At 34.9% G+C, this 15,723-nt stretch overlaps 1 protein-coding gene across 5 annotated transcripts in view; it reads right to left on the bottom strand.

Annotated features, from left to right (window-relative positions):
- The window catches only part of PHF14 (PHD finger protein 14), a 152,628-nt gene that overhangs the window by 59,390 nt on the left and 77,515 nt on the right, over positions 1 to 15,723 (bottom strand). Inside the window, exon 17 of one of the 5 annotated variants that reach the window (XM_030445691.1) lies at positions 3,072 to 4,417. The exons of the other annotated variants lie outside the window; for them this stretch is intronic. Coding sequence (XP_030301551.1) covers positions 4,405 to 4,417 — 13 coding nt within the window. The 3' untranslated portion in view covers positions 3,072 to 4,404. Of the gene's footprint in view, positions 1 to 3,071; positions 4,418 to 15,723 lie in introns of those variants that run through there. 5 annotated transcript variants of the gene reach the window in all.

Below are 15,723 nucleotides of genomic sequence, written 5' to 3'. Positions count from 1 at the left end.
ACATTCACATTCCACCTTCACATTCCTATTATGCCAGGTATAATGCATACAAAAGGAAGGCCCTGACTTTCACATTTCATCATGTTAGTTGAGACAATAGATTATTATCCTCTTCTGTTATGCCTAGAAAAGAGAGTGGTGGGGCTGCTGATGAGAAATGAGAGAATATAAAAGATGCAGAATAATTATTTCACATGGACACATAGCCTGAGAAACCAGGATGAGCTTACTGATCTCCAATTCAAAGTGCTTTCACAACAAAGTACCTATACAGTTTGGGATGTGGAAAACTGTATACTCTCCAACTTACTAAAATGCCTGTAAGAACTCAACGGAATTGATGACTGTTTATCTGTACAATAATCCTGTAGAAAACCTTTCATAAACTCAAAGGACCTACACTATACTTTCCAGTAGTTGCTACATGACTTAAGTTTTTAAAAAAACAAACAAAGCTGTATTTAGCACTAGTTATAATGCATAACAGTATGAATTTCTATGGCTTTCACCTCTAGGAAGTCCTACTTCAAAGCAAAAAAATGTAAACAAAACATTCTCCCTATAAATTCAAAAGGAAAAAAAACCAAAACACATTTTATTTAGCTTCTACTCCCCCAGATACTTATCATGTAACTTAAACATCGAATACTTCACTTTAACAGAGGTGACAAAGTTTAAATTATGCCACAAATGAGCAAAAGAAAATAAGCATTAATCTGACAGACATTTGTGGAGCCAAATTTATTATGTAAGCCCAAATCTGCCACTTCTTCTACTTAATTTAATTCAAGCTTTTTAATACTAATACAAACAAGCAACACCCCCAAATCCAGAAAAATTTGAAGCTAATTATTTATGGGTAGGGAAGAATCTGAATTGGCTACCATTATGTAACACTCCTATGTAATCCAGATGTTTTCTGAATGCTCCACAAATCTTGTTTCATGAAACTGTTTGCATGTACACAATTAATTATAAGAATGCTATAAATAAATTTTATTTACTATACCTGTATGTGAACAGCTTCCTTTAAGCAAGAAGTGCTCACTTCTCTCTTATAGTACTTCAAAACTATAAAACACATAGCTTTGACAAGTTATTTTGCAAAATTCATTAAGGGCACACACATACAGGGGAATATATTGATGTAAACACCATGTCAAATGTGTTTATTTTGTTAATATACAGCTACTGCATAGAACTTAATTTAAACTGCAAAATTTTCTAAATAGAAGTATTTCTGTAGAGACATACTCTCCAAGACATGTATTATGATAATGCTACATGAATTACAGCCCCCAAGACAGTCCAAAATAATTTATTTCTTGGAAAAAACAGGAATTCCTGAAAGAACAAGGATAACCCCTTGATAAACTGAAGAGTATAAAATTTTGAAAAGCTATTAGCAAACACTGCATTAGTTTTTCTGAAGCACATTCCACCTGTAATACAACTGCATCTATAGTGCTATTCTCATGTAACTGCAGGTGTATTGGTGAAGGGTGTAAAAAATCCACTTTATTTTTGAAGATGACCATTAAACTTCTTCCAAAAGGTGAAATACTGAGTGCTATCATCTGGCTTTCCAGAAGAAAAGCAAGTGACGTGATGATTCAAATCAATGAGACAGACAGACTGAAAGCTGAGATTATACCTAATGCCAAAAAGAAAGTGCCAAGGAAGGAACAAAATCCTACAAAGGATGTACTGGAGGACAAACACACTAAATAGAGCAGGAAATCACCTTAGGATACCAAGCATGCCCACTGGAGTACCAACAATCCTCTAAGTTTTTAACACCCATTAGGTTGCCCTTAAAATCCCCCAATAGGAGAAATTATTCAAATTCCCAAAAATACTTCTCCAGTGCAATTATTCTTAATGTTAGAAAATGAATTTTTATTGCCTAACCCACATCATCTACCCAAAATTTAACTTTCTTCTGATCTGAAAACATATTCCCTTATCTTCTCTAAAGAAATACAACTATTTTAAGCTTTTATTCATTTATGTCTCCTGTGGTCTTCTTATAATTCAATCAAGTTTGTTTTGCATTTTTTCTACATTTCTTGACAAAGAGTATAGAATATGCTAGCCTGAGAGATACCTGTCTTCCATATAGTCAGGAGGGGTATTTTAATGTGTTAAATGTAACACCTCTTTTTGTACAGCTCAGATATGATCAGTTTGAACCATTCAGTCTGTAGACCAGGTTTGTGTCCATCCCTCCCCTCACCTTTATTTTTTGAAGACACATCTCCTAACTAGTTACTCTTTGTATCATAATCATGCACGAAACAGTGATTTACTTCTTCCTTTACTGAATACTTCTTTCGAGTGCTTTCTTAAAATTTCATCTTTAATTCTAATCCTGTGATGCCTTACATCACACTAATACAGTCTGCAAAAGTAACTGAACTCTTTATTCCAGCACCTAACACAGTAAAGCAAATTAACAAAAAGATAGTAATACTGAACTCAGGACAGTCCTGAGTGGAACCCAGTGAGTGGTTTATCACTTGACAGTAAGTCCATGGTAAAGAGTCTGCTTTTCTAATCAGCTACATATTTTATTGTAGCTTAATTAACAGAAATGTTCTCTAGTTTACTTAACAGAATGTCACACTCAGAAGTATTTTAAAGGTCTTAATAAAGACAGGATCGTGGTAGTGTACATTTATCATTCTCTCATCTTACTCACACTACCTATATGATGTGTTAGTTTAACATCATAAATCACAGTACACATTAATTTTTCTTTTTTTTTTTAACTCTAAACTCAGCGTGACACACAAGATAAAATATTATTTTTTTTCCCCTTTGTCAGCACACTGTTTGGATGTAAATTTTTACTGTACTTCAAAATTCTGGATTAGTGGTCTTGTTCAAATAGATTCATTGATTCTTAAAGATAAAATTCTGTCATTAATTTCGATTTCCTAGTGCAAGTTTCTTTATTTTAAATGTGTCCTTGTGTGCCTTACCAATACAGAATGATAAGCATTTCCAACACTTCAGACAAAAGTATTACTCTGATATCACCCCACCCCTTTTTAAAACAAAACGACGTGTTAAGACATCAGGTTAATTTTATTTAATATAATATTGAAACATGAAATGCCCTGGTAAGATATGACTTGTAGATAAGTATACACAAATTTGTATATTTCTCCTATTACTTATTACAGCATTTAATTTCCTTTTAGGTTTAAAAAATAGTTTCAAATTAAAATGTCCCTTGATAGATGACAAAAACCACCATATCTCAAGAAATTCCAAGATTATATGTCATGAAGTTACAAGTGTGATTGCATTTGAGCAGAATTTCTCCAAGCGAGTTCAAGGTGTAAACAATGAAGGTGTCAACACACTGCTACTGTAGATTTAAGATCTGGACCAGTACCATTGGTAGATCAAAATACTGTATGTCTGCATCTACCAGGATATATATGGACGAAGATGAAGACCTCAGCTGTCACGCTGTGTGATCCATTCTTCATTCCATCCCCAAGTTACGTAACATTTTCATATTTGTATTATGACAAGATATACTTGTTCTGGACACTGCCAGGAGAAGTAAGCCAAACAAAACAAATGTCTGCATATACTCATTTTTTTTCTTTTTCTTAAAACTTTTTCAGGAAACAATATAGGTATAGTTCTGTTCACTCAAGTGTCTGAAGTCAGAAACAATGAGTTCATACTAATAAGCATAAAATCCATTTCTCCGTGGCAAATCTATTCCTTCAGAATAGTTAGTCTCAAGTGTTTTACAGGTCTCATTATCACTGAACAGTTTTGGGGTTTTTTGGTAGGAAACAATCCTTTTTACATTAAGGTCTATGTACAACATGGTGTTCTATATAGAAGTGTTCTTATTGAACTGAATATAAGTAGAGTATAAGTAGAGCAGCAGGTGGATGGCAAACTGTTGCTTATTTCATTCGGTATCATCATAGAGGAATGCACAGTATTTAAGTCCCACAGGCTTCTGTCACTCTTCAGTGAATCCAAGCATTGTATAACATCATTTGCCAAGGAAGCACAGGGGAAAAAGACATTACTTAATAGGACAATTCTGACAAGACATTTATCCGGGATTTTTCAACAATGCACAGAAGAAATGTTCCTGATTAGTGAGAAGAAAAAAAGAAAAAAGAAAATAAAAAAAAGCAGGCAAATTAACTACCTTGTCAGTCCAAATAACAAACCAATCAATTACATTCTAACCGAGCCTGACAAGCAAACTCAACTTTTTGTCATAATAAGCTTATAGTAGAGACAAGGTAGCTGTCCTCCTTTACTTTAGGTACTCTATTCAGAGCTTTATCCACATTTAAAAATCATATTATAAAAGAGGTTTCCAGGATTGCCTCCGAGGATGAGTTGTGGCAGAGTTGTGTCTCATGAAGGGTATCTACACAGTAAAGTGATAAGAAAAAAATATTAACATTGAAAGATCATAGCAGCTCTGCTCTGTCTTATGAAACATTTTAACATTACACTAAATTCAAGCAATGTGTATGCTCAGATTCAAATAGTTTAAGAAACTCATACCAAACTTCCAAGAGTCTCTAAGAGCCTAAGCATTAAATTTAGTATAGCATCCTGTTAACTTTTTCTCAGTACAGCTCAATGAAAAAGGGTAGCCCATCATAAGACAGAGATTTTTTATTTTTTTTTAAGCATAAAAGCAACAACTTAATACAAGAAGGCTTGATTGTGAAGCTAGCATTTTCCTCAGTTTTGAAGCCCACACAAATGCAGCTATGAGACTGACTACATGACAAGCACAAACAACATGACTACTCTGTTAGAATCTTAAAAAATGCTTCATTTATAGAACAGAATTTGAAAGAAAAGAAGTCTGAGAATTTAGGAAGCATTAAGTAAGGGAGAGTTTTTAAAGCTAGTAAAGATAAGCTCAAGGTTTTTGTGCCACCTCTGTCCTCTCAGCAACAGTTTGAGTAGCTGCACCTGTACCATCAGTCAGGTCATCAGAATGTGATAAGCTCTGCACTTCCTGGGGCAGCAAGGTTTGGAGATGACTAAAGCAATCCATATTTTTAATATGACCTTGTATTTCTGTTTCCCTAAATGTGCTTATATATGTATTTACACATATATAAATATATTTATAAATGATTTTATATAAAATTCTTTTTATGTATATGTATGTTTATATATTAAACAAATTTCATAGCTGAGCTAACAGAAAGATACATTTTTAACAGTAAGCTCAATTTAACAATAAAATTGAAGTAATAAAAGACAAAGAAGGCTCACAGAGGAAACTTGTACCTACAGAGGAAAGCCAAGATCCCACTACTTTAGGTAAAGCTCTAAGAACACAGGCATTAAGTAGGAAACAAAAGTTGCCTATACCTGCACTAGTGAATCCTACTTTTTTCTATCGTATTTTCATTGACAGCAAAATACTAAGAAATTTTAAAGAATATTATAATATTTACTGATACATTAAAGGGTATTTGCTTTTTAATTGTTTGGTTGATTTTTCTATTTTTACTGTCTTTAAAATCTGACTTTATATCATTTATTTTACATCATTTAGAGTTATCTTCATCCCCTTCACTTGTAGAGTATTATTTAATCAAGGAATCACCACTGATCTTGTTTAAACACAATTCAAACTGGCAAGAGATTGGTAAAAGACAAAGGAATATATATTAATAAATACAATAGCTTTTTTAAGCTTGTAATCCACAGATTCAGCTGGCAGCTGAATACCGATTTTGGAGGGCTACTTAGTAAAAAATTTTCCTGAGATGTTTCCTATTGACTTGGTTTGTCTTCTTCTATTCCCAGCTTTTGCTGTTCTCCCTCTGCTACACATCTTTTCCCAGTCTTACCTCATACGAAGAGCTGCTAACATTCCTATACATGCTTAACAACCACCTGGATGAAATGCACTACAGAGTTTTTACACTGAATTGCAGCACCTATACATCCACTGTGACTTCTACTGACTGCAGTACCCAGAGCTGCCTACAATACCTGAACTTCTATTTCCAGCCTTACTTATTTACTTATTTTGTACTTACAAAAATCTGAAGTAAGGACAGTAAACAAAACTGAACAGCTTTCCTGTCTTTCTTACCAGTATATGGAAGAAACATCAGATGGAAAAAAAAGCATCAGAGGAAATGCACTAATGCAGTAATAGTATCTTTAACAGGGAGGTTCACAACTACTTTAGAAGAACAGCTGTTTTTATCAGCTCTGCTATATTCCTATACAACGGAGGGAACTAAGAAAGCACTTCCAAGTTCAACGGTTTTCAAGTTTTGGTACAATGATAGAGAAACACATCAACCTCTCTCCATCTCCCATTAACCACACACACATGGGCTATAACCTGCATCCTGTTACATAAGCATCATGTGATGGAGGAAGGGGGTGTCTATGAATCTATGCAAATTTCCTTTTCTAAGGAATTTACAGCACAAAAAGCCCCACAAACCGTTTCAATACTTTCTACAGGAATTGCCAAAGGCTCTCTTTATTTGTGTAACAGATACTGTAAAATGCAAATTGCTGAAAAATGTCATGCTTAGTAGTTTTGATCCTTGTTCATTTTTAGCTGTTTTCACACTTCCTTTCATCAGTTTAAATACATGTTGTGACAAAAATGTTTTTGGCTGTTAACTGGGCACAAGTAAAATACATTTGCAACCATAATGTAAGCTCAGTGTATCTTCAAAGGTTTGCTTCAGCATACCTTACCAATTCTGAAAAGTCAGGACTTTCCCACCAGGTAAGCCCATCAAGCCTAAAGAGATCCTTGGGATATCTGGAAAAAGCTTCAGTGAGGTAAGACGGTAAAGGAAGAGAGAGAAACTTGAGTTACTTAATTCTAGAAGTGCTGACCAAGACCAGTTTTAGAAGGCAAAGAACCGTATCTGCAGTAAACATCAAACCATCTGAATTTGATATAAGTGATAACCATTCTTAAAATTCAGTCTGCTCAAGGTACGTCCCCTGATCCCAGGAACTGCTGTGTAATGACAACTCCATATATGCAGGAGAGGAGCACAGCTCTTTAGTAGGGTAAAAAAGAACCACCAGACCCCACAGAACAATGATGAGCAATGTGTCTTCTAGGCATTGCTAACCTTTAGTTCTTCTCAGGGTTGTCAAAGTTATAAATATTAATAAATGCTTTCCAATTGATATTTACATCTACAAATACATTTGCATTTGCTAATAAATGGACTGATTTGCCTGTAAAAAAAAGTTATCTGCAGGACAAAACACCACAGCACCTGAGGTAGTAATAGAAAATACCAGTAATAGAATAACCCTGCATGATTCTAAAAACAGCACATTGGAGTAGAAATAGGGGAATTTAGAGCTGTTCACTTCACAAACACATTGACTCAGGCAAACAAGGTAACAGTAGTCTTAACTTACAGAATTCTCTTTTTCAAGTACTACTATAGCCACTTTGAAAAAAGAACACGTTTTCAAACTATTTAAAAGGCTAGAAGATATGACATATCTTACATAAACGATTAAAGAAAATATTGGTTTCACATGTGTTAAGTGGTTTCATTCAGTAATAAAAGTGTCATTTTCCCCTTCATTCTGCACTGTCTTTGTGAATACAAGGTTCTGAGAACCCACGGAAAAAAATTCAGTCAATACTCTACATGAAACCCAGCTTTCTCTTTTAAGAGATTGCATTTACAGACCTTGTCACAACAAGGTCCTTGATGTTATCGAAGCAATTTCAAGATACTTTAATCATTGGCAAAACTCAGTAACCTGACAAGAGAAATTTGGGCCAAGAAGATTTCAGTAACTTGAAAGGAAGGTTATTGACTGATGTAATTTCATTTGGATTTGAGTGAATCCAATTGATCTGGTTTTTGCAATGCATATCTTCCCTCTGCAGCTGTCTCTATCTGATTCAGTGTGCAACAGCAAGGAGTGACTATCCCTTTCCACTTAAAGCAAAACTCTTCCTTCCTCCTGCTATTATTTTGAATGAGCACGTGGAGAGCATTTTCAAGTTTAATCTCTTCTCACTGTAAGAAAAAATGTGCTCAAATGAATGCCAACCCATGAGTTCAACAAAGCCTTGTGACTGCTAGAATACTCATTATGTAGTTCAAAAAGCATGTTGTAGAATTTTTTTATTTTTTTTTTACTATTATTTACTGCAATATTGAGCTAGGGCTTGTATTCCACAAGGTCAGATGACAGTCCAAAACTAATTCTCTATCTCAACTGCACAATATCATGTAATCAACACTGTAAAAGACTACATATTTTCAGGTGGGTATTTAATGGATTTAAGCTGAGTATTTAGATGGATTCCAAAGGAAAAAAAAAAAGGAAAAAAAACCCCAAAACATAGTAACAGTTTAGTTTACAGCAGTTTTAACAGGAGAAAGGTATAATAGTAGGAACTTCATAATTAAAGTTAAGCGTAAACCTCATTAAAAATTGTGGTATAAATCAATAGGGAGTTAAAAAAGCCTTCAGGGAAAATGAGTGGGCCACTGTCCATAATGCCTGTTCATGTAGCTTGCTGCACTGCTAAACATCAGACATCATTTACATTTCATCAGAATTAAGGGGAACACACTGACACTTATATGCACCAAAGACTGATTAATTTACATGCACCAGCATATTCCTTGACAAAGGAAGAAATCTCCAAAGGTTTCTCCAAAACTCAGAACAACATTTTCCACTTGATATTTTGTCTCTTATTTCGGTAGGGATCTTTTCCAGATACGTGGATAACTTAATACTGATTAATAATATAATCATTATCTTATGATACCGAAACTATATCTGATCAGATATGGCAGTATATGTTGCCAGCAATATATTATCTGGCAAGTCAACTTTTTTAGGAGTACAAAACAGAATTTTGGGAAAGGTCTTTTAGTTCAATTAATGAATAACCAATAACTGGAATATAAATTCTTAATGTCAGGCCTAAATGATGTCTGAAAAAGGTGTTGCTTCAAAAAGAAGCTTTTTGTGGAGATTCTAAGAAGAGCCTGCTATTTTAATACATAACAGATTAATGCATTGTAAAATATGTTAATATACTAAGCTGCTTTTCACTCTCTTGTTTAAATGACTCAGAAGAGAATCAGATTCCTTCACATAGTGCCATGCAGTGCAAATTTACCAATGGAACATTAGTAAAAATAAGCTAAACATAACCAAGTTATAAAGATAAAATATAAATAAAATTGAAACTGTGAGGCTCAGTAGCTTAATGCACCATCTCCAACATAAAACCTTTACCACATACTCAGTTTTTCTCAGCTTGTATGCTGTCTCATTTTTGAAAGTGAACAGATGGGAAGTCTTACTAAATGCATATCTATCCTGACAGCGAAGTTACACATTATGTTCAATTATTTCACTCAACAAGATGGATTTAACACGCAAAAACGTCAAAGTAATAAAAGGAAATGTAAGCACAGAAATTGGAGAAGTATACACAGACCAAAAAGTATAAGCTACAGAAGTATACAGCAGTTTAATGACAGAATTTTTTGCTCTACAATTATATGAAATTTGGTCAAAACTTTGTACCTCTTAAACAATGGAAGTGTAATTTTCAAAAAACTTGTTATCCTCTACATATGTATACATATGATTTGAAAATTTAAAAATTTGCCTTACAAAAAAGCCATTTGGTATTTCCTCACTCAGCCTGGGGGTTGTTGCCCCCTGCTCCCCCCTTTTTTTAATTATTTTTTTATTTCATGAAAATGGAAGGAAGTGAAACAAATATTAGGAAAACATTTCCACTTCAGAACTAAACTGGCTTTTACTCACCCAGCCTTAGTCTTAAGCTACCAGTGCATACAAAAGATGCTCTACCAACTAAACATGACTTGTTTGACTAAAGCTTTCCTCTCTATAACCTAACCAGCAACAAAAATGGTGCTAAAAATCAAATGTTAGTCCTTCCAACCTTCTTGTAGCATGGAAGATTATATGAGTTCTGATGTAATTAAATTTTTATGCCTAATCTTACTTTTAAGTTCTGTGAGTTTTGAGGTATCTACAGCAGCAGGAACACTCAGGCTGCTCTGAAGCAGCATGACTCCAGACATGCCCAACAGAAACATTTGCACAGGGAACCCAAAATCCAACTCCCAGCATCAATAAATTTGTCTGCCTCCTCCCAAAGCAGCCGAAAAGGGCTTCAGATTCTGTTGATCGTATTAGTCATAGAGTATCTTCCCAGCAAAATTATCTGTTGCATAAACTGTATGTAATTAAAACCATCTATCAACAAAATCAAGAGAAAAAACTCATAGAAATGTTTGTATTTTGTATTATAGTATACAATTTATTTTTATTGCAAGTACTGCAGTACACTGTAAGAACTGTGTATTCTTTCTTAAGTACTACATAAATGCTCCCAACATATCTGTCTTTCAGATAATAATACTTCAGATCTTTTTTTTTTTTTTCAGAAAAGTACATGAAGTTGTGTGGGTTGGCTGTCTCCAGGTAAAGATGACTTCTGAAAAGAAAATCTACATTTCATTGCAATGTTCAAGTTCTAGCACTGCAGAGTCATCATCTGATGAGCCAACTGCAAAGCCTCTCAAATGCCTGGTTTTCATGCTGCTGTAAAGGAAAATGCAGGCCTAAGTCAGCAAGTTAACCACCACTTAGTGATGGCTTATTGGTATCTGTGAAGCATTTAGAACTTCCTCTGTGACTTCAATATGTCAAAATCTAAGCATGATTATCAGAGCCTGACAAAATGACCCAGAGGAGGAATTCTGGTTTGCCACTCAGCTACTCTATCAAGCTCATGCCTAACAAACACGTTTGAGCTGTCCTGCTGTATGTAACAGGCTCCATCATACTCAAACACAGATGCAAGCCTAGAAGATGGGTATTTTTATCTTCCTGTTGAAAGTAATTTTTTCTTTAAGACACTTACAGAGTGTCCTAGAAACCTCAAAACTGTAAGAGTTCTACAGTCAGCCATTCAAGTCTCTACAGCATCATCTGGAATCCTGTAACCAAACTACTGTATATCATCACCTAGGTCACAATCAATGATGTACTTGCTGCTATGACTCAGAAATGCAGAAATCAATTAAAGTCAGGTTTTATTTATAGTTTAGCTTGAGATTAATGGCACTACTGAAACTTTATTGCTTGTTGGAACGTTCTGTCCAGAGAACAAAGGGAAGCCTAAGTAGTCTCTCATTACTATTACGGTTTAAAAATTACAGAAAATTTACTACTTCTCCATCATGAATGCTACACAAAGCTCTGTTATAGCTTTGGAAGTTGAAACTTTGGCCTGTTAACAGTCACTATGCAGAATTTTGCAGGGGGCTGTCATAAATGAGAAGGCTATCAAGTGAAAGAGGGATGACTTTTAAAAGAAAATTTATTCAGAACTCAGAGAAATACAACTTTCAGAACAACACTAAGTTAGGAACAGTGAATGACACACTGAACAGTAAGGCTCCAGTCCAAAATTTACTTGACAAACTTGAGGACTTGAGCAGATAATCATGAAGTTCATAACTCCATGCATCAGTGCAGAATGACAAGCAACTGGCTGAGCTGCTCTTGGCCCTGCTGAAAGGACCTGGGGGTTACAGTGAATGTCCAGTTCAGTGTGACTGAATGCAAGCAGGACCAGCAAAGCAAGGCAGGTTATTATTACTCCTGTTTACTCAGAGCTAATGAGACTGTGCTTCAAGTGCCACAACCCACTTCAGACCACAAAATTTAAGAGAAATGAGAAAACAGAGTCCACTTAACAGCTACCAAGATGGCAAGGGCATCTTAGAGCCTAATAATGGAGCTTATAGCCTATAAGGGAGAGGGTGAAGGAGGGTGAAGTGTGGGAGCTGTAACCCACAACCATCTGAAGGGAAGTTAAAGACAACACAGCCAAACTCTCCTCCCTCATCTCATCACATCACATGGGCTCACAGACACAGCCTGCAGCTTGGGAAGTTCAAATTGGACATTAGCAGATGCTTTTCCATTACAAGTAGTGCAGTGAGCTCAGGAGGTACTCAGGACTCAGCTGTATGGTAACAGTCAAGTTAATTATGATGGTTAGTGCTTCAAATTCTAAAAGCTTTTATTTCAGGTATCAGAAATTCCTACATCAGCCATTGTTTCTAAGCATTTGCCAGTCACTATGATGAGTATGGGAAGCAGTTATGTTGAATAAAAAACTATGATGTCCAGTGCCTGGGTAAGTAGTGAATTTCTGTCAGATACAAGGCATTAAAAAAATTTGCTACTCAGCCCTCCTATATACAGCATCTGACTGTCCACATGCTTAGAACTCTATTTGTAAGTGCTGTCCAGGTCTGATTTATAATCAGTTTAACTGTGCAGTAGAATAATAGAATAATGCTCTGGCAGGGGGGGTTGGAATAGATGATCTTTCAAGGTCCTTTCCAATGCCAAACTTCCTATGATTCTATGATCACTTTGGATCATTAAAGGAAGGACTTTTAGGATCACTAAGTCCAACCATTAACCTAGCACTATCAAGTCCATCAGTAAACCATGTCCCTTAATGTTGTGCCTCTGATGCCACCCTAAAATTCAATATTACTTCTGAAAAGAGAGGCTGTTGTCTTTGATTGAAAGGTGAGGGTGAATTCTACTGAAAACCTAGATACTATAAAAATTGGACCAAGTAAAATCCAGGAAAGATTATGTGGGTCTGTTGTATAACTGTGAGCATATGTAAAGAATATTTGTAGCCATCAAAAAAAAAAAAAAAAAAAAAAAAAAGCCTAAGAAAACTAGTGTTATTTGTGTGTACTTAACAACTTCACCAATATAAAACTTTACAGACATTAAACTGCCTACGAAAAAAGTTCCCAGATGTGCCTAAATGCAAAATATAAAGTCAAAAAGGTAAGGATAATGTAAGGAAAACATACCACTTGCAAGTACATATGAATCCTTATATTTAATATACACGTCTTAACATTGGGATGAGTTTTTTTGTCTTAGAGACCAGAAAATTTTTCAAACTGATTGAACTGACTCCATCTTTCCAGAAAGGCTTAAAAGATGTGTTTCAAAATATATATGCTTAACTTACAAGGCAAACATTTAATGTATTCCCCTATAATTTCTTAATTATTTTTCAGTCATCACTTCTAAAACGTTCTAAAACAAAAATGACAGGTCTCTAAATGGAAAAGGATAAAGAACAGAATACATTTGAAATACACAGAAACAGGTATCACTTTCAAATTAGTTCTGGAGCATGCAATATTTAGTAACAGCTTTTTCAAAAGAAGCCAGAAGTTAGCCAATACTTATGAACAACATATATATTTACATCATAACTTATATACAAAAAAATCATAGCACACTTCTGAAAATACTCAGATAATGTATTTAGAGCAACAGCTGTTATCACATGGCTGAAAGCATGCATGCAAATAAAATTCAGTATACATAAATCATTAATGCTATACCAAAGACTGGTTCTGTTATATAGAGAATTCTGTTACTTCATAGCATTTAAGACAATGCCAGAAGCTTGGCAAAAGCGTATTAAGATGCTCTATTTGTGGAACTTTACACTGTTATATAAATAATTTCCAAGAGAACTAAAAAAAAAAAAATCTGAGAAATAATAACACAGTGGACATTGGAACCTGTTCACTTAAGATTTTTTACATCATAAAAAAGGGCCCTCAATAATATTATTTCATTATGAAAAAAATGGAGGGCAAGATTGTTTCCAAATTTTTCACAATGCCATTATCCTTTGTGTATACTATTACTTTCAGAAGGTACACCTCCAGCACAGTGCAGACGAAGCATGAAGCATAGTTTGTTTAAACTGAATCAAAAGATTCAGTACCTTTTTTTAGATGGAAAAATATTTTTTAAAAAATATGTATTCTGATTACGTTACAGTTCAGCAGGAAAATCTACATGAAACAAGCCTAAAGCAAAATGAAGCAGTAGGGTGAACTGATAGCTCACACTATGTTTCACCATATACTAAGCATGGCAAATTCTTTTTCTATTTTATCAGTTTCCTAAACTTCTGTTATTGCTCTTGTTGGGCACTTTCAGCCAGATCCATATCAAAGTACAGCTCCCTCAGCAACAAATCAACAAACTTGGCATTTAGTCCTTGCAGAAATGAAACTGCTTTGTAAAGCAATTAGTGACAGACTCATATGCATTTTAATGCTCATAGGCATTTTATACCTATATAAAATTATGTCTCCAGAACATGAATTTGGGGAGAAAACCATGAAATAAAAGATGACTATCTTATTCTGCATGCCTTCTGAGCTACAGAAAGTAGATTGAGCATTTTTCCTGATTAACTGTCATGGTCATTCTGAAATACCTTTGTACCCTCCCTATTACTTTTCACTTCTTCTTTCTGGCAAAAAGAAAACACCACACAGTGTGAATGTGTCAACCTCTTGGACTGACAGAAATACAAATGGCAAAAATGATGGATACAAAGAAATCAAAGAATTTGATTTAAAGAAAAATGTGAAGTGCTTGAAATCTGAGTGTGAACACCTATTTTCTGAAATCTTTCCTTTCCCACCTAGTTTTGAAGAACAGAGGAAAATGAAAATATTGACTATCGTACCTATTTTTTCATTAACTGGTCAAGACAGATGAAAGATAGTATGTAACATCTAGAAAAGATGTAATTATTTAAAAAAGAATTTTAGCCAAAACAACTTTTTCGTAGAGCATTATAATAGGCTTTTCATTAGTGAAGTCTTATAAGCAACATTTTTCTCTATTTACAATAAAGTGCTTCTAAGTATGCAAAATGAATACAGTGTAACTGCCATTACATAAGCAAGGCTAATTGTAGATTAACACTTTTTTCATTAATGCTTGCTGTTCATACTTTTCTTAAAAAACAAATACTTCCTTGTTAGTTAGGAGCTTTACTTATCTTTTGATTAATCAGTACAAAAGAAATCAGCAGAAACAGTCTTCAGCTCTTTGCTGTACAGGTATTAGATTTTAGTATATCACAGAGTGATGTATATGAAACACACATAGGCCTCTTTGCCTAGCTTGCACTCTGAGCCTCTCAACTTGCAAGCAATTTTGACAGAAGCTGTTTTAGGTAACAGTTTATCTCCTATGACACTGCAAATGCTCGTGTTCAAGTGTACCACCAAGAACCTAATAGGAAAAAAAAAACCCTGAAAAACTCCGAATATTGCAAACCCTGGGAATAGATTGGAGAATGTGAAGACGGCAGCTCAGCAAGATCAGGACCAGTTTGGTCTAAAGAAAATGAAGGCTGAAATATTGACTGCCTGGCCAGTAAAGACACATCAAATATCGGCACTGGGTGACATTCACAGCTGCCCACATTCTCTGCCCCATTTTATTTTTCTCAATTTGTCCACTGTGTATCTGAACCACACAGACATCAAATTAGCAGTCACTGACAACACGGCTGAGCTCTTTATTCTCCACCCACATTTCTTTTCTTTGCCAGTCCTGTAACAACTTAGTCCTGCAACTGCAGGGATGAGCATCCTCAGCCAGCCCACAGCACCCTCAATAGACAGATGACAAAAGATCCAGAAGCTGCTGTACCACAATTCTGGGTAGTTAACAGGAAACAATTCCTCTCACAACATTCTTAAAGGCTTCCAATTTTCCAGATTTCATCAAAATGACATCAATATATTTCTTCTTTGTACTTGG

This window comes from Calypte anna, chromosome 2 (genome assembly GCF_003957555.1).
Source record: "Calypte anna isolate BGI_N300 chromosome 2, bCalAnn1_v1.p, whole genome shotgun sequence".
In the NCBI taxonomy this organism is placed as follows: Eukaryota; Metazoa; Chordata; class Aves; order Apodiformes; family Trochilidae; genus Calypte; species Calypte anna.
The sequence above is the reverse complement of the archived record's forward strand: the minus strand, read 5'-3'. Positions and strand labels throughout refer to the sequence as shown.